Below are 15060 nucleotides of genomic sequence, written 5' to 3'. Positions count from 1 at the left end.
GGTTCATAGATGAGTGATGTAGTAACTCAGTATATTTTTCATAAGAAAATTTGTTACATAAATAATTTCATCTCTGGTTAAAATTTTTGTTCTGTTTTTTTGTTTGTTTTTTGCTCAGTGGTTTAAAATTTTTAATTCATTTTCTGAAAGATTTTCAGTATAACAGGGAAACTCCTGTTTTAAATTGAAAAGACTTGTTACTAATTTGAAAGAGTTATTAATCTGAACCATTTATTTTTATAGATAAGTAGTTATATGGAAAATATTCTGCTAGTGATCTAGAAACCCATGTAATTTTCTTTGCAACTCATACAATGTTTTAATTAAGTGACTATGCTTTTAGTTTTATACATGTGCAATGTACAGAACTTTATTTCTTTTAATTTTATTCTTTTTAAAAGAATGATATTCCCAATGAAAGAATATTGATTCTATTCACCGAGGGGGAAAGATCATTAAGATCATGGTGACTTTCTAGGAGGTTCTTGCCCATAGGATTTACGTAGATATTGTTCAACCAGAATTTTCTCTTCAGTCTCTTTTGCTTTAATTATGGTAACAAAATTATGATGAGTTTTAAAAATCTCAATAAGATTTTAAAATTGCTGCCTCTACTCAAGTATGAACAAGAATAATCTGATTGTGAAATATAAATGAATTTGTTTATGTATTTACCATGAAATAACTTCATTCAATATTCTCAGTCGTATGCAGAATTCAAGATTAAAGATTTTGGTGAAATAATTGGAAACAGACTATTCCCACTTAATGATTGCTTTTCCCTACTTTGAGTGTCAAGGCCTTTGGGTTTCAAAAGGAGAAAGAAAAATAACAGACTCCACTATTTTTATAGATGGGAACTGACCCTCACTTTTTACTCTGGTTACTGATTGACCTTTTCCAACAGTTGACATCTAACCTTTGCCCTAGCATGGACTGGAAAGAATCCTTCTGCCACCAACTATTTCCTCCGTAGACTTCCCAGAAACCCAGCTCCTGTGACCCTGACATTCAACCTCACATTTAGGTGGATATTCTAGAATTTCCATGTGTCTACTTTTCAGACCCCACTATCCCAAGTAAAAATGTTTTCCAAATTTTTAAAATGGTTCATTACTTTAAGCTTCTAATCCAGTGGTGAAAAACATATGGGGAGAACTGAACAATGTCTTTCAATGCTGTAGTGCGGTTACTGTTCAGAAAAACGTTAGGTCAGAATCTGCCTCTTATTAGAAGTAAGAGCCATCCCACATCCTATTCCTTTCCCTTGGAACACTGCTCCTAAACTGGCTGAATGGTCAAAAGCATTTTCATTACACATGCCACAACTAGCAGCATGTCCGTCGAATAGGGAGATGTTGAGTATTTTCTTCTTTGGAGGTATCAAGATCTGAGAGTACCTAAACATATATTGTGTGCAGGGTGATTGGGGAGATTATTCTTTTAGATTTAATTTTTTTAAGCCCTTTACTTATTTTCACAAAAGCCTTCTAATTTTACTTATTTTTACTTTTCACTTGCACTGGAGAATAAAATGTTTTCCACAGGCCTTCTTTTATTTTTTCTGATAATTCATTCATTTTTGAACATTAAAATGTTTACTGAGGCTGGAGAAGAGACCCCTGATCTCCTCAGGACTGCCCTCAGTTTACTGGTGACACTTTCTGTAGAGTAAAAATTGGAAATCAGGGTGTCTGTAGTTGTAGCTGTGGTCTTTAATGTTCTATCTAGCATCAAGGAAACATTTGACAAAAGAAATCAAGAGGGATACATGGAAGGAAACTGGCTATAACCAGCATGTACCAGACAAGATTTAAAGGCAGCAGCAGTTCCCTTAGTCCCCCCTTTTATTTCTTCAGAGCATTTAATGTAGTTTATTACATGTTTCTAGGTTATAGACCAATAGTTACCTAAAGACAAGAATAACTAATGTTTATCATTGAAAACATAGAGTTAGTACAGTTCCTACTACATAGTATGTATAAAAAAATGACTGATGGATATTGAATCAGTTTCTGAATCTAGATATTCTTTATCAAAATCTTTCAGAAAATGTTAAGTTGGGGCCCAGAAAAAAGAAATTTATGAATGAACTCCCATGTAGGAGAACAAAGGAAAGATGTCAAGGGCAGCTCAGCTGCCCTGCTCATGGGGCCCCACGGTGCCTGTTGAAAGCAGCCCAAGGAAGCTTCTGGCCAGAGGACTTTTGCTTGGCACTTAAACTACAAAGTGCAGATCTGGTAGAGGCAATTTATATTCCCAGCACAGAAAATGGAACCATTTTTAAAAAGCAATTTAAGAAATAAAATTAGTATAAAATTATGGATAAGGAAAAGAAAATTGAAGCAGAGGAAGATGTTATGAAAGCTGCATACCATGGGGCTCAGGGTACTTACCCATGGTGGGGCAGGGTGACAGCAAGAGAACAGGGGATAGGTTCAAGAAAGGGCTTGCTTTTTTAAAAATTGGGATTCATTAGTTTTTCATGCTACGTAACAAAATCACCACCCATTTGTCACCTTAGAAACAGCACACACGCTCATTCCCTCACAGTTTCTGAGGGTCGGGAGTCTGGGACAGCTTAGTGGGGTCCCGCCTCCCAGTGTCACAAGGATGTGATCAGTGTCAGCCGGATTGCCTTCCTTTCTGGAGCTCGGGCTTTCCTTCCAAGCTCCTGTGTGTGCTAGGAAAATTTATTTTCTGTGGTTGTAAGACTGAGGTCCCTGTTTTCTTTTTTTCATTCTCACCCAAGGATATGTTTTTATTGATTTTGAGAGAGAGAGAGAGAGAGACATAGATCAGTTGCCTCTCATATGTGCCCTGACCGGAAATTGAACCCATAACCTTTTGGTGCACAGAACAGCACTCCAACCAACTGAGCCACCCAGCCAGGCCACCACTGTTTTCTTGATTGCTGCTGAACCATTCTTAGTTCGTGAGGCCTTCTTTAGACCCTTGACTTATAGCCTCCTACATAGCCCTCTCATAACAGGGCAAGTTACTTCTTCAAGTTCAAAGGAGAGTCTCTCTGACCTCAGGGAGGGCCCCCTGACCTTCTTTTACAGGATTCACCTGGTTAGGTCAGGACCAGGGATAACCTTGCTTTTGGTTAACTCAAAGTCATATTAGGGGCCATAATTACATCTACAGAATTCTTTTTGCATATAACATAATTCAAATAATGTTATCATTGGAGTGATAACCCATCATATGCATAGGCCCACCCACATATGAGGGGAGGGTATTGTATAAGGGCGTAGGTGATTGGGGAATCACCTGAGAATTCTGCCTACCACTCTGCCCATTACTGAAGAATGGATTCTCCAGTATATTCTTGTTTCTTATGGTTGCTTAGAGGGTTAATTATTTTTCAGAGATTTAGGCTTCCTTCAATGTTACATTTAAATAAATAATTAATAACTAGCATCTAGTTTTAAACTTTTATAGTGTTAAGTTCTATTTTATAAGCTTTGGTTAGAATAATTGACTACACATAGATCAATACAAATCTCAGTACTTATTCTCATTGAAGTCAACTTTTAAATTGGAATAGTCTTTTAAAAGATTGTGGAGGGATTGCACTACTGAAATATAAAGGGAGTAACTGTCTGCCTTCAATAAGCTTGTAGCCTAGTAGTGATCCTAAACAAAGGTCAAACAAAGAACTCTCCCTAAGACAAAGTAAGATTTCTGCCTTGAGAGAAATTATAGGGCTGTCATACATGTATAAGAAAGCTTTTCATTAATCAAAGTCTTCATCCTTTTAAGACACCTCTCAGACCACATGGTTGCATTTACCACAAGATAATGCTAACAGTGATGCTGCCCATTTAAAATTTACCAAGTGATATCATAGATTTTTAAGAAAATTCTAACCTCAAAATTACCTTTGCTAGGCAGGCATCATCATCTCTTCTTTTAAGTGAGGAAATAAAGTGAAATGCTAGCCCGCTCAGCGACATTCAGCGGGGAAGCAGTAGACCCCAAACTGGAACCCAGAAATGATGACTCCTCCACGTGCTTTCTTATTTATGGTTTTAATATAATATGACAAGTATTTATTTTTAAATCCTTGATTGTAGATGGAAATGCAATAATGTAGAAATAAGAATCATGCTCCTGATTTAAAAATGACTATTTTACAGGCAATCTCAATTTATTGGTAGATTTAGAGCAAATCTCTTTCTAACAATATCAGCACAGAAGTAGTCTCACATGCCAAACCAAATGTAAACAAAGTTATTTATACTTCTTGCCTCATCTATAGTGTTTCTCAAATAAGAAATAGAATGCTTAAACTGAGAGAAGTTAGTAATAGAACCATAATTATTTGGCCGAAGTTCTAAAGGGCAATTAAAGGATGCCAAATGGATGGCCTGTTTCCTCTGTTTTGATAAGTACTCTTATAGCATTTCAAGGCATAAATGACTAATATTAGAAAAATATTTTAAATACTATAGATTTTAAATATTGTTTAATCAGAACATGATTTACATTTTACTATATTACTAGTCATTTGATTTATTGTCTTCAAATTTCACCATTTCTAAATTTAATAAATTTTTATATTGTTAAATTGAAGTTAAAATCTACATATACATGTCATTTAGAGAAATATATTTATTGGCTTGGTTTTTCCTCAATGAAGGATATATTTATAGAGTCTGGATCTGCCACTGTGGAAAGAATGGACAGAAATCCAATGGCATATACATTTAACAAGTGAGAGGAGCCACTGGGCCATTCATAGGAAGAAAAGGGCCTCATCAAAGTTTAGTTTTCTGAGTTGCCCAAGACCCACCTAGAATTGTAGCTATGTTATGTCTTACCAAATTAAAATCTCAAAATTACCTAATTTAGATTTACTTTCAGGATTGCTAAATGCTCCAGTACATGCTACTTAAGTAAAAGCTAATAATATTACATTGCTAATAAAATTATATTATAATTTATACAGTGATAAACTAATAGATTTTAAATATCAGCTGAAATTAATATGTGTCTTTTTAGCACCATCTCGGCTGCAAACAGGGAGACTTGAATTTTTGAAGCTGTTCTTTTGGTTCCTACTATATAAAAGGCATTGTTTGTAGATACTATAGGGAATACATAGGCGAACAAAGGCACAGTCTTCTAGCAAAGATTTACTGGGGTTCAGGGTTGAGGAGTATGCACAGTGCTGTGGGAGCTAAGAGAATGGGGAAGCTACTTTGTTGAAGAAAAAGAATAAAGAGCAGGATTTTTCCATGAAGCAGGAAATACTAAGTTGCTCTTCCAGCATGAGAGGGGATTCAGCAGAAGGCAACACCATGTGTAGTCCTTGGTGGAGAAATGACAGACATGTTTGGGGGATGGCAGGCAGGTTTGGCTGCAGGCGATGTCTCCCTGAAGCACAGAGTGAAGGTAAACCTTAGAGATCCTGATAGAACCACAGACGCCCTCGCTTTATTCTGTGTGGGTGAGGGACCTTGAAGGGTTTTGAATAAGGGAATAACAAGTCAGTGCTGTTTGGGGAAATAAGTTGGAGGGTAGGGTGTTATTTCAGTACTCCCAGCAGAGAGACTTCATTTAAAATGTGGTAGAAGGGAATGAGTATGAGAAACATTACATAATTTGCAGATTGACACAACTGATTGGACATAGAAAATCAATGAACAGGGAGGGAGGTGGATTCAAGCTTGGATGGTAACCAGAAAGATTTTCAGTTTTAGGGGAATTATGAGTTTTCTTTCAGATATTAATGATTAGGTACCTTTGGGAAAATTTGTGAATGAACATTTTCTGAGGTTCTATAGAACCACGTTTTTAAATCATAAGTTAAAATATAGCCAAAGAAATTGTTTTTTTCACCAAGCACTTTTTATTTCACCAGAACCTAGTGTAGTATGAAATATATGAAGCCCTAGTTTTGAACCCATGATTTGAATATTCACGTTTGACACTAGACACATGCATACGCAAGTACATACGCAGTTATAGACCTACATGTATGGTTTCTAGAACTTGTGTTGAAATGTAGTGTTAATACCTAAGTTATGTCTTATATTACTGTACATGTTAGCTACATCTTTTGCTCTTTCTAATTAGAATTCTTAACAAAGACAGACTTCCCCCCCTCCGAGAGATTTCAGTACCATCTTGTCTAATTGTTCCTTATGTTAAACTACCACATTATAAGCTTCTTTGGAATAATAAAATAGTAGCGCAGTTATCCTCTTAAGGAGCGCTGGGTGGTTATGTGGTTACAGCTTGGTGGCATTCTGCTGATTACAGATTGGTGTGAGAAGGGCTAACATTAAGACAGTTTCTTCTACACTGTTTCATAAAAAATTACCAGTATGTCATTTAGTAAAATGTTTATGTCATTAACAATTCAGATGTAAGGAGTTTAGTGCAGTCTACCTCAACATTACAAAGAGGACTTGTCAACTATCAATCATGTTCATAAGAGTGAGCGAATTTGTTTATACGCTATTTATTTGATCTAAATCTCTAATAAGCCTCTTCTGCTAATTGGACTTAACATTTATGTTGCTAAATGAGAAGCATTTTGGCTGCTGTATAGAATGGTAAGACCTACCCAGTGGAATAAACAACTAACATCTGTTATCTCGTCCTGCTCCAGCTTGGCTTTTGCCAGTTAAGTACATCAGCCCTGAAGTCAAGGTTATCACATATGTGAGTCTCTGGCTCACCCATGTATATGTGAAGGCATAGAAATAGCGCATCATGAGTAAAAACCAGCCAACCAAAAGCTATTAAGTACAGCTGGTCCATTTTTGTTTTAACCTTTACAAGCCCTACAACCTTAAGAAAAAACTCATAGAGGTTATGAATTTTATAATAACTATTTTATAATTAATTTTATTTCTTTCCCTTAGCATTTTGTGCCTGTAGAATTTTATGCTGATAAGTGTTAGATAAAATGTAATTGCATTTACAATACATTTACATTTATTTTCTTAAAAAAAAAAAAAGAAGCTAAATTTAGATTTGGCTGAGCTTCGGAAAGAAAAAGAAGACTTATTAAAGAAATTGGAATCCTCATCTGAAATCACCAGTTTGGCAGAAGAAGTTTCCCAGGTAACAGTTCCACGGATACAAGTTACATCACTTGGTCCTTCAAGGAGCATGGATTTGGAAATGAAGCAATTGCAGTGTAAACTGAAGGTGACTACAATTTTTATTAAAGATGAACACATATATTAATTTATTGAATCTTTAAAGGCATGTTTAATTCTAATTTAATTCTAGTAATAATGGTAAATTATAGTATAAGTAACCCAAACATTGTTAAGACTGTGTTCAACCTCATCTCCCTGTTTTAGCCAGGTAGACTCTTATCTAGTAATTCATAATACTATTCTCTGAAAAAAGTGACAACACACTATGCTATCATAACTTCAGAGATGATGGAAGCTGAACATTGTCATTCTGCTGCGTCACTCAGCTCCTCTCTGACCCGCACTCCTCCCCCCACTGAACAGAATTCCTCTCAGACGTGTAATGTGGCAACATAAGTAGAATGCTTCCCTTTACACACTAGCTGCTATTTTAATTTGGTGGTTGTTGGTTTCAGACGGGGAAGGTGGAGGGAATGAGGGGAGGGAGACGTACAGAGCAAAGGTGGGCTGGTTTAATAGGTTTAAGTAAGTTAAACCTGAGAGCGAGAATAAAAAGCAATGTTTCTTTTGTTTATAAAGAATTGTATCTAAGTCCAGGTGAAACTGTCAACAACTTAAAAGTAAGGCTGACCTTAGTTTAAATATTATTATCTTGTAAGAAACAGGATTTCTGAGTTTTAATCGGAAAGTTCATTTTCATGCTTCTTAAAAAACTCATTTATTCCTAACATTTAATTATTTTCATCAGTAGGAGTTGCTAGCTGGAAGCTAAAGGGACAGTGTATATGGGACCATCACTATAATGAGAAGCGCTAGAAAGAAAGTTCTGGTTGGAAATGCATAGCGTGTGTTAGAAGTGGAGTGACCACGACTGTTAAGAGGGTATTAGAATATTGAATTGTTAAATAGCTCAGTTGTTCTCAATTAAAATATGATATGTGCACTCTCCCATAATATCTTTAAATGAACAGTTACTAATAAGATAAGATTAAGTTTAAAGTAAGTGGATGTACAATTGCTTGAAAATATTTTGCTTTATTAATAGTAGTCATGTATTCACACTGGCATTAGTTTAGATGCTTGTTGAATACCAGCTTCTTCAGACAGTGTTTATGTGCAGAATTTGCCTCAACCACTACATCTTATAAGTGTAAATACCTTACATAATAGTTTTACGCTTTGGTGCATGTATCTTCTCTTAAAGTGCGTTTCTGTGTCTGAAAAGGTGGAATAAAATGCATGCGTAGAACATTTCCGTGTTTAAGTTTCTGCACAGTGGATAAAAGCACTGAGACGTTCCTTGATCTTACCTATGACAGATCTTTAATTCACTGCTCTGCGATTCTCTTAGGTTTGTCTTCATGGTCCCAACATAACTTTAGTTTCTGCCAAAATAAAATAGAATGTTAGGTCTAGTAATGCTTAATCTGACTTCTAAAAATTTTTAAATTGTTAATAGTTTTCAGTTTATTTATATTTTACTTATTTAATTTTACTTCCTACTAAGGGTCTAACATAATTGGGGTAATAATAGGCCCATGTGAATATCTGTATTATTAGCATTATAGTTTCCCATGATGTAAGTTTTTACCCACCTATAAATTTCTCTCTCACTTTGGAGGAATGTGTGAGTTACAAAGGTGAGACTAATGAGAATGCCTACAGCAATTTAGACCATGCTTGGTAAGTTTGAAGTGACATTGTCCACATCCAGCCTGGAGTCCCAGAACACTGATCAGGCTGCATAGAGACAGAAAGGATAAATCTTTACTTTGGTCTTGTTTCAAGTTTCAATATGGAAATACTGTATTCTGAAAGACCAGGTTCCTCTAAATACATAACACTCTCTGCTACTACAAATTTCTGTTTCAATATTGCATTAGTTTGCTAGGGCTGCCATAACAAAATACAGCAGACTGGGTGGCTTAAAGAATAAAAAATTATTTTCTTATAGTCTTGGAGTCTAAAAGCCCAAGATCAAGGTATGAAAAGGTTTGTTTTTTCTGAGGAAGACGGCCACGTTCTTGCTGTGCCCTCACACGGTTGTATCTCAGTCTGTGTGGTCCGTGTCCTAGTCTCGTCTTCCAAGGACAGCAGTTATGTTGGGTTGAGACCCGCCCATATTTCCTCATTGTACCTTAATTACCTCTCTAAAGGCCCTGTCCAAAGACAGCCGCATTCTGAGGTACCGGGGGTTGGGACTTCAACATACGAATTTTGAGAGGACATAGTTCAGCCCATAATAGGTGTCAAATTGCTAACAAGATTTTCCAAGAAATGACTTATTTTCTAGCTGATGATTTTATGCTCAAGAAAAACTGGTTCGATTTGAATCTATTATAGGTCTACATAGATCTTTTTTATTTTATCCAATTAATTTTAGACTTTTCTATGTAAATTCTTAGGCCTACTTCTCAGATGTATGTGGTTCATTCAATAATTAGAGCACTCATATGCATTTTTGGTTTACCCCATATTAGACATGTTTCTTCAAGGTACCCAACTTTATGTAGATAGAAAATAAAATATTTAGAGACCTATAAATTCCTTCCAGTTACAGTATTTATATTTAGTTTAATGTGCGGTTCTTTATGCAATCTGGATTGAGTAGTACTCCAATTTATGTTTGTGATTCTTCAGCTTCCTAATTGTTGAGAGCATTCCTTTTGGTGCACACTGTGTTCTCTTCCTGTCTCCTGGTAAGTTAATAGTGAAGAATAGTAGTTTTTCAACTACTGTTCCTTTATATACAATTTATTTCCAGGCTGGTTCAAAGTCCTTTACAAACATCATTAACTCATTTAATCCTCATTTCAACCCTATGAAATAAGTTTTATTTTTATAAGTTTTATTATAAGTTCTGTTTTATGTTTGAAAAAACTGAGACACAGAGAGAATAAATGACTTGTCCAAGGCATCACAGCTACTAAGTGACAGCTGAGCTTAGAACTCAAGCCATCTGGCTCCAGAGTCCATGCTCTTGCTCATTACACTCTGAAAATGTACAAACATATATTTAATAAACTTAGGAAAGCTCTAACCAGGATGGATTCTCACCATTGTGACTTTTTGAAGTACGCATTTTACCCCAGATTTTGTCATGCTGCAGATAAATGTTATATAGCCGGAAATGGAAAAGGGTCAGAGGGCCTAGGTTTTGATCACTTTTTGTCCATTAACTTCTTGTAGAACCTGGCTGAGGAAATTACTTAACTTCTCCAGAGGTTTAAAGCAGGGATACCTTTCTATCCACTTAATAAGGACTTTTGAGGATCAAATGAAGTAGCTGTGAGATTTAGAGATCTTGGCAAAAGTATATATCAAGCTGGCATTGTTTCACTTATTATAATTCAGTAATCCCTCAATTATCCAGAAGTCAGAGTTACAGCAGTTGAGCCACCTAAAATAGCAGACTTAAGTCTAAAACTGGAAACAAATCAAACAGCTATCTTAAAATCCACATAATTTATTCCACTGAAGATGTTGTCAGGCTTCATTTACTGCCTGTTGTCTTTTATTTTAAATGCAGCTCTCATAAGTTTACTTCTCAGCAAAAAACACCTCAGAAACAGCAAATTAGAGGAATACATATTAAAGGGCTGGATGGTTGTTTTTAGGCAGGAATATTGACAGAAGCAAGAAATTATGACAGAGAGAAAAAGGAAATATAAATATATTATGGTAAAAATGCAAAATTGTAAAATAGCAGCAGTCTAAGACCATTTAGAATAGGGGTAAGTAGCCATTTATATCATAATAGTTTTTAAAGGCATCACTATATAATGATTTAGTGGTAATATAATAGATATAATAATGTGACATATAATTAATATAGTCATATCTATAAGATAGTATCACTATAATAAAGGTTTAGTATTAGCTTAATGTAATTATGGATGTACATATTTCTAAATGAATGAACAATCACTCCAGAGAGAATTTAAGATTAATGATTAAAGCAGGGGCTTCAATTATCTGGTAAATTCACTAGTGTGGAACATCTTCTATCAATTCTAGAAATAAGACACTACTCATCACTGTAAACATGTAAAATATGGTGGACATTTAGATTGCATTACACAAATATTTAATCAAAACTTTTAATACTCAGTACAATTGCCATATTGAGGTAGCCTTGGGCTTTTAAGAAAATTAATATAATATTAAATATAAAAATTAAAACAACAGTTTATTATTTCTTATGATCCAGGGGGTTGACTGTAAAATTATTTCAGATTTTTTTATTTACAAATGGTATACCAGTGAGATAGTTAAAGTCTGTCTAATGAATCTGACTTATATTTACATTATGTGATTAATGGTTTCATCTTGTCAGAATTACATGTATTTTTTAGCATGAGTCAGTCAAACCTGGTAATAGTTCTAATAGAAAAAATTGATTATAGTTACCAAAAAGATTAGCAAAATAACTATTCCAAATATTTTTAAAGCTCTCATATTAATTTAATACTTTTAAATTTGGGAAATGAATTAATGTATGTCAACACTATCTTAAAAGTGGAAAAACCAAAGTATCAAAATATGTAAAAAAAACAAAAACCCAAAATATGTAAGTGATGTCTCAGATTACATGCTTACTTGGAACTTGAGTCAAAATTGAAAGTAAGGGGTCTTAATGCTCTATTTGTTACCTCTGGCTCCTAGGCTGTGCAGACAACAAATAACACAAAGCTGTTCTACTTTGAAAAACTAATAATTATGTATAAATACATTAGTTATGTCATTATTAATAAGTTCAAGTAAAGAAGTATTTGTGTTTATAACATTCTCTATCAGTTATCTATTACTGTCTAACAACTTATCCTAATATGTCACAGCTTAAAACAACAGCAATTTATTATTTCATATAATCTTCTGGGTTCCCTAATATGCTTGCATTCTTCTAAACCAAGGATTTACTTGGCCTGGAAGTTCCAAGATAGCCTCACTCGCGGGCCTGGCAGTTGGTCGGCTGGCTGTAAGCTGAGGTAACTCAGTACTCCTCCAAACGGCCTTTCCCCTGTACTCTTTGGAAGGTGATCCCAGCGCAGCATAATAAGAGGCACAGGTGCATGCTGCAAAGTCTTAGGCCCAGGACTGATACTTGTACAGTTTTATTTCTACCACATTCTTTTTGTCAGAGCAAATCACAGGTCAGCCCAGATTCAAAGGGTTGGGAGATGGATTCTACCTCTTCATGGGAAGAGCAGCAAAGAATTTGTGACCATATGGAGTCTGTTACAGGTTACTAGTAAAAGCCAGCATTAGTTTTAAGTTATCTCATTAAACCATTAAAATGCTTAATCACATGCACATTTACATTTCACAAAGACAATTCATATCTCCGGTAAATGTATTTTGGGTGTGTACTCTTTACAATTGTGGTTATGGTTGTGTACCTCTATGGTTTGGGCATGTCATATAAAACTTTAGTACACTGTATTTTTATTATAATATATAAAATAAAGCATTTAAAGTATTTTAAGAGTTCATTTTAATTTATAACTATAATTGAAAATTTACTACTCTTCATGAGAATGACATTTTTATGCCATTGAAAGGTGTATTTGAATTTATGTGTATTTCTAATCTAGAATGCAACTAATGAACTCACTAAGCAGTCATCAAGTGTGAAGTCTCTGAAATTTGAACTCCTAGCAAAAGAAGAACACATAAAGGAAATGCATGAAAAGTATGTTTTTCATATTTTTATCCATTGTATTTGGTGCCACCTAGTGGCAGTTAACTCTTAAACGCACCCCAAGAAACAATACCAACATGTCAAAAATTGTTTTCCTTTCTTAGTTCATGCTTAAGCCTCCTTAAAACGAAAATTTAAGGAATATTACATGTAGTGTGGTTGATAGCTGTACGGTTACTGTTTTTTAATTAGAGTAAGAATATGTAAAGTTAGATTTTCCTTCTTAGAGTAGACATTTAATTTTGAATAAATATCAACTAATGGCCTAAAGACTACGAATAGAAAACTTTAGAATGTGTTCAACCAAAGATATATGTGTAGATTGATTCTTATATTGGATATAATGCCTAAGCTTATAAATCTAAGTTGGAAAAAAGGTAAAGTTTTGTTTGTATTTAAAATAGCTGGAGGCTTATGAAAGTTTGTACTTTATGTGTTTATTAACAAAGATGTTTAAAATGTTCTATCTGACACACTCAAGATGATTTTCTTTCTATATTTTTTATAGATATGCTAGAGCTTCCAAGTGATAGCCTATTTAGGTAGAATTCCAATCTTTCATTAATAATTTAATATATAGATTTTGCACACATACATGTCTACTCTATTATATGTGAAGATCACTTAAAAGTGATATCAATAGATAAAACTATTAGAAACAAAAGATTGATTAATTTTTCAAACAGACTATCTTGAAGTTTATTTATCTATTAAAAAGCAGTCTTGCTTATTGTTTAACAGTAAGTGCTCTAAAGAAATGTTCTTTGAATCCTGGTTCCTCTACCTGCTAGTTCTGTGCCTTAATGTAATAGTATTAACTCATTAAGTTCTTACGAGGATTAAATGAGTTGGTACATGTAAAGCACTTTTAACAGTGACTGGCACGTCGTAAGTATGCAATGCATGTTAGCTATTGTTCTGATTATAGTAGTAGTAGTAGTTGTCACTGCATCTGCTATTTTATGCTTAGCATGTTATCAACTTAAGTCAAACGAATATGTCACTTCAATCTCATGCTATTAAATTAGAAGATATGTCTCATTTTAGCATCTTTACATGATATTATAACATTTTACATTTGTTTATTGTAGTACAGAATTGTTTCTTATTAGTGTTAGGCTTTTTGATGGTCTCTAAATACCACTTTGACATTTTTTAGCAATGGAAGAATATAATTTAAATATAATAATTTTGATTTTTCATAACTTTTATTGATCTTTCTCAGTTCTTTTTTGGTTTTAATGCATGTGTAATACTATAATTAGCACGTGACAACTAGGTTATAGATTTTGCAAGTATTCATAAATCTTAATAGAGTAATGTTTATCCCATGCAATTATTTTATTAATTTGCAATTTCATTAATATCAGATAGTATTTAAAAATTAACATTAGGTATAACATCAGATAAGACATTATCACTGTTAATGTATTTTCTATCACTCTTGAAAAATGCCCTTTTTTTCCTTTTAAGGATATCTCGAATGGAAAGGGATATAACCATGAAAAGACATTTGATAGAGGACTTGAAATTTCGACAGAAAGTAAATTTGGAAAGTAATGAGAGTATTAATGAAATGTTAGAAAATCTTGAAAGAAAGGTATGAACTTTTATTTTCCCTGATGCTAAAACATTACTACTCATTGTGTTTACCTTCTTAACCCAAATACTCACTCTTAATAAAATTTATAGAAAATATTCATAGAATATATGGGTGCTGTTATATAATTACATTATTTGCTCTGTAAGTACATTGTTTGTTTTAAAATTCAAGATTCCAAAATCTCATACATAATTTAACACTTTTTTTATACTTATAAATATATCATGAGAAGATAATCAAGTTTAATTTTTAAATCTTTAATATTTCTGGGATACATCGTTACGTTTTATTCTGCAGCTTATTTTATTTAAACTATAATTTTTAATGATAGAATCAAGCATATATTTTAAATCAAAAAAAGTGGTAACCAATAACTATCAGAAGTTTTTAAAAAACATATTACTATAATTTTTTAAAAGTATACTTTTTCTCCTCTCTCTAAGCATGTCCTTGGGTGAGGGTTAAAAAAAAGTACACTTTTCCTTGAATGCACTTAACACAGTGTACTTAGGAAGAGAGTTGTATTTAAAATAGTTGTATAATATCTGACCCCAAAGTGGAAATCAGCAATTTGCTGACTAAGATACATATATACACACATATATATATGTTTTTAAAAGACGCTATTTGCA

At 33.8% G+C, this 15060-nt stretch overlaps 1 protein-coding gene across 3 annotated transcripts in view; it reads left to right on the top strand.

Annotated features, from left to right (window-relative positions):
* CNTLN (centlein) overlaps window positions 1–15060 on the top strand; it is a 188552-nt gene that overhangs the window by 146522 nt on the left and 26970 nt on the right. For all 3 annotated transcript variants that reach the window (XM_087822644.1, XM_087822643.1, XM_016214503.2), the window contains exons 19-21: window positions 6979–7170; window positions 12719–12816; window positions 14299–14425. In XM_087822644.1, coding sequence (XP_087678770.1) covers window positions 6979–7170; window positions 12719–12816; window positions 14299–14425 — 417 coding nt within the window. The remainder of the gene's footprint in view (window positions 1–6978; window positions 7171–12718; window positions 12817–14298; window positions 14426–15060) is intronic.

This window comes from Miniopterus natalensis, chromosome 12, assembly GCF_054644295.1.
Source record: "Miniopterus natalensis isolate mMinNat1 chromosome 12, mMinNat1.hap1, whole genome shotgun sequence".
Lineage (NCBI taxonomy): Eukaryota > Metazoa > Chordata > Mammalia > Chiroptera > Miniopteridae > Miniopterus > Miniopterus natalensis.
This window is presented reverse-complemented; position numbering and strand designations above follow the sequence as displayed.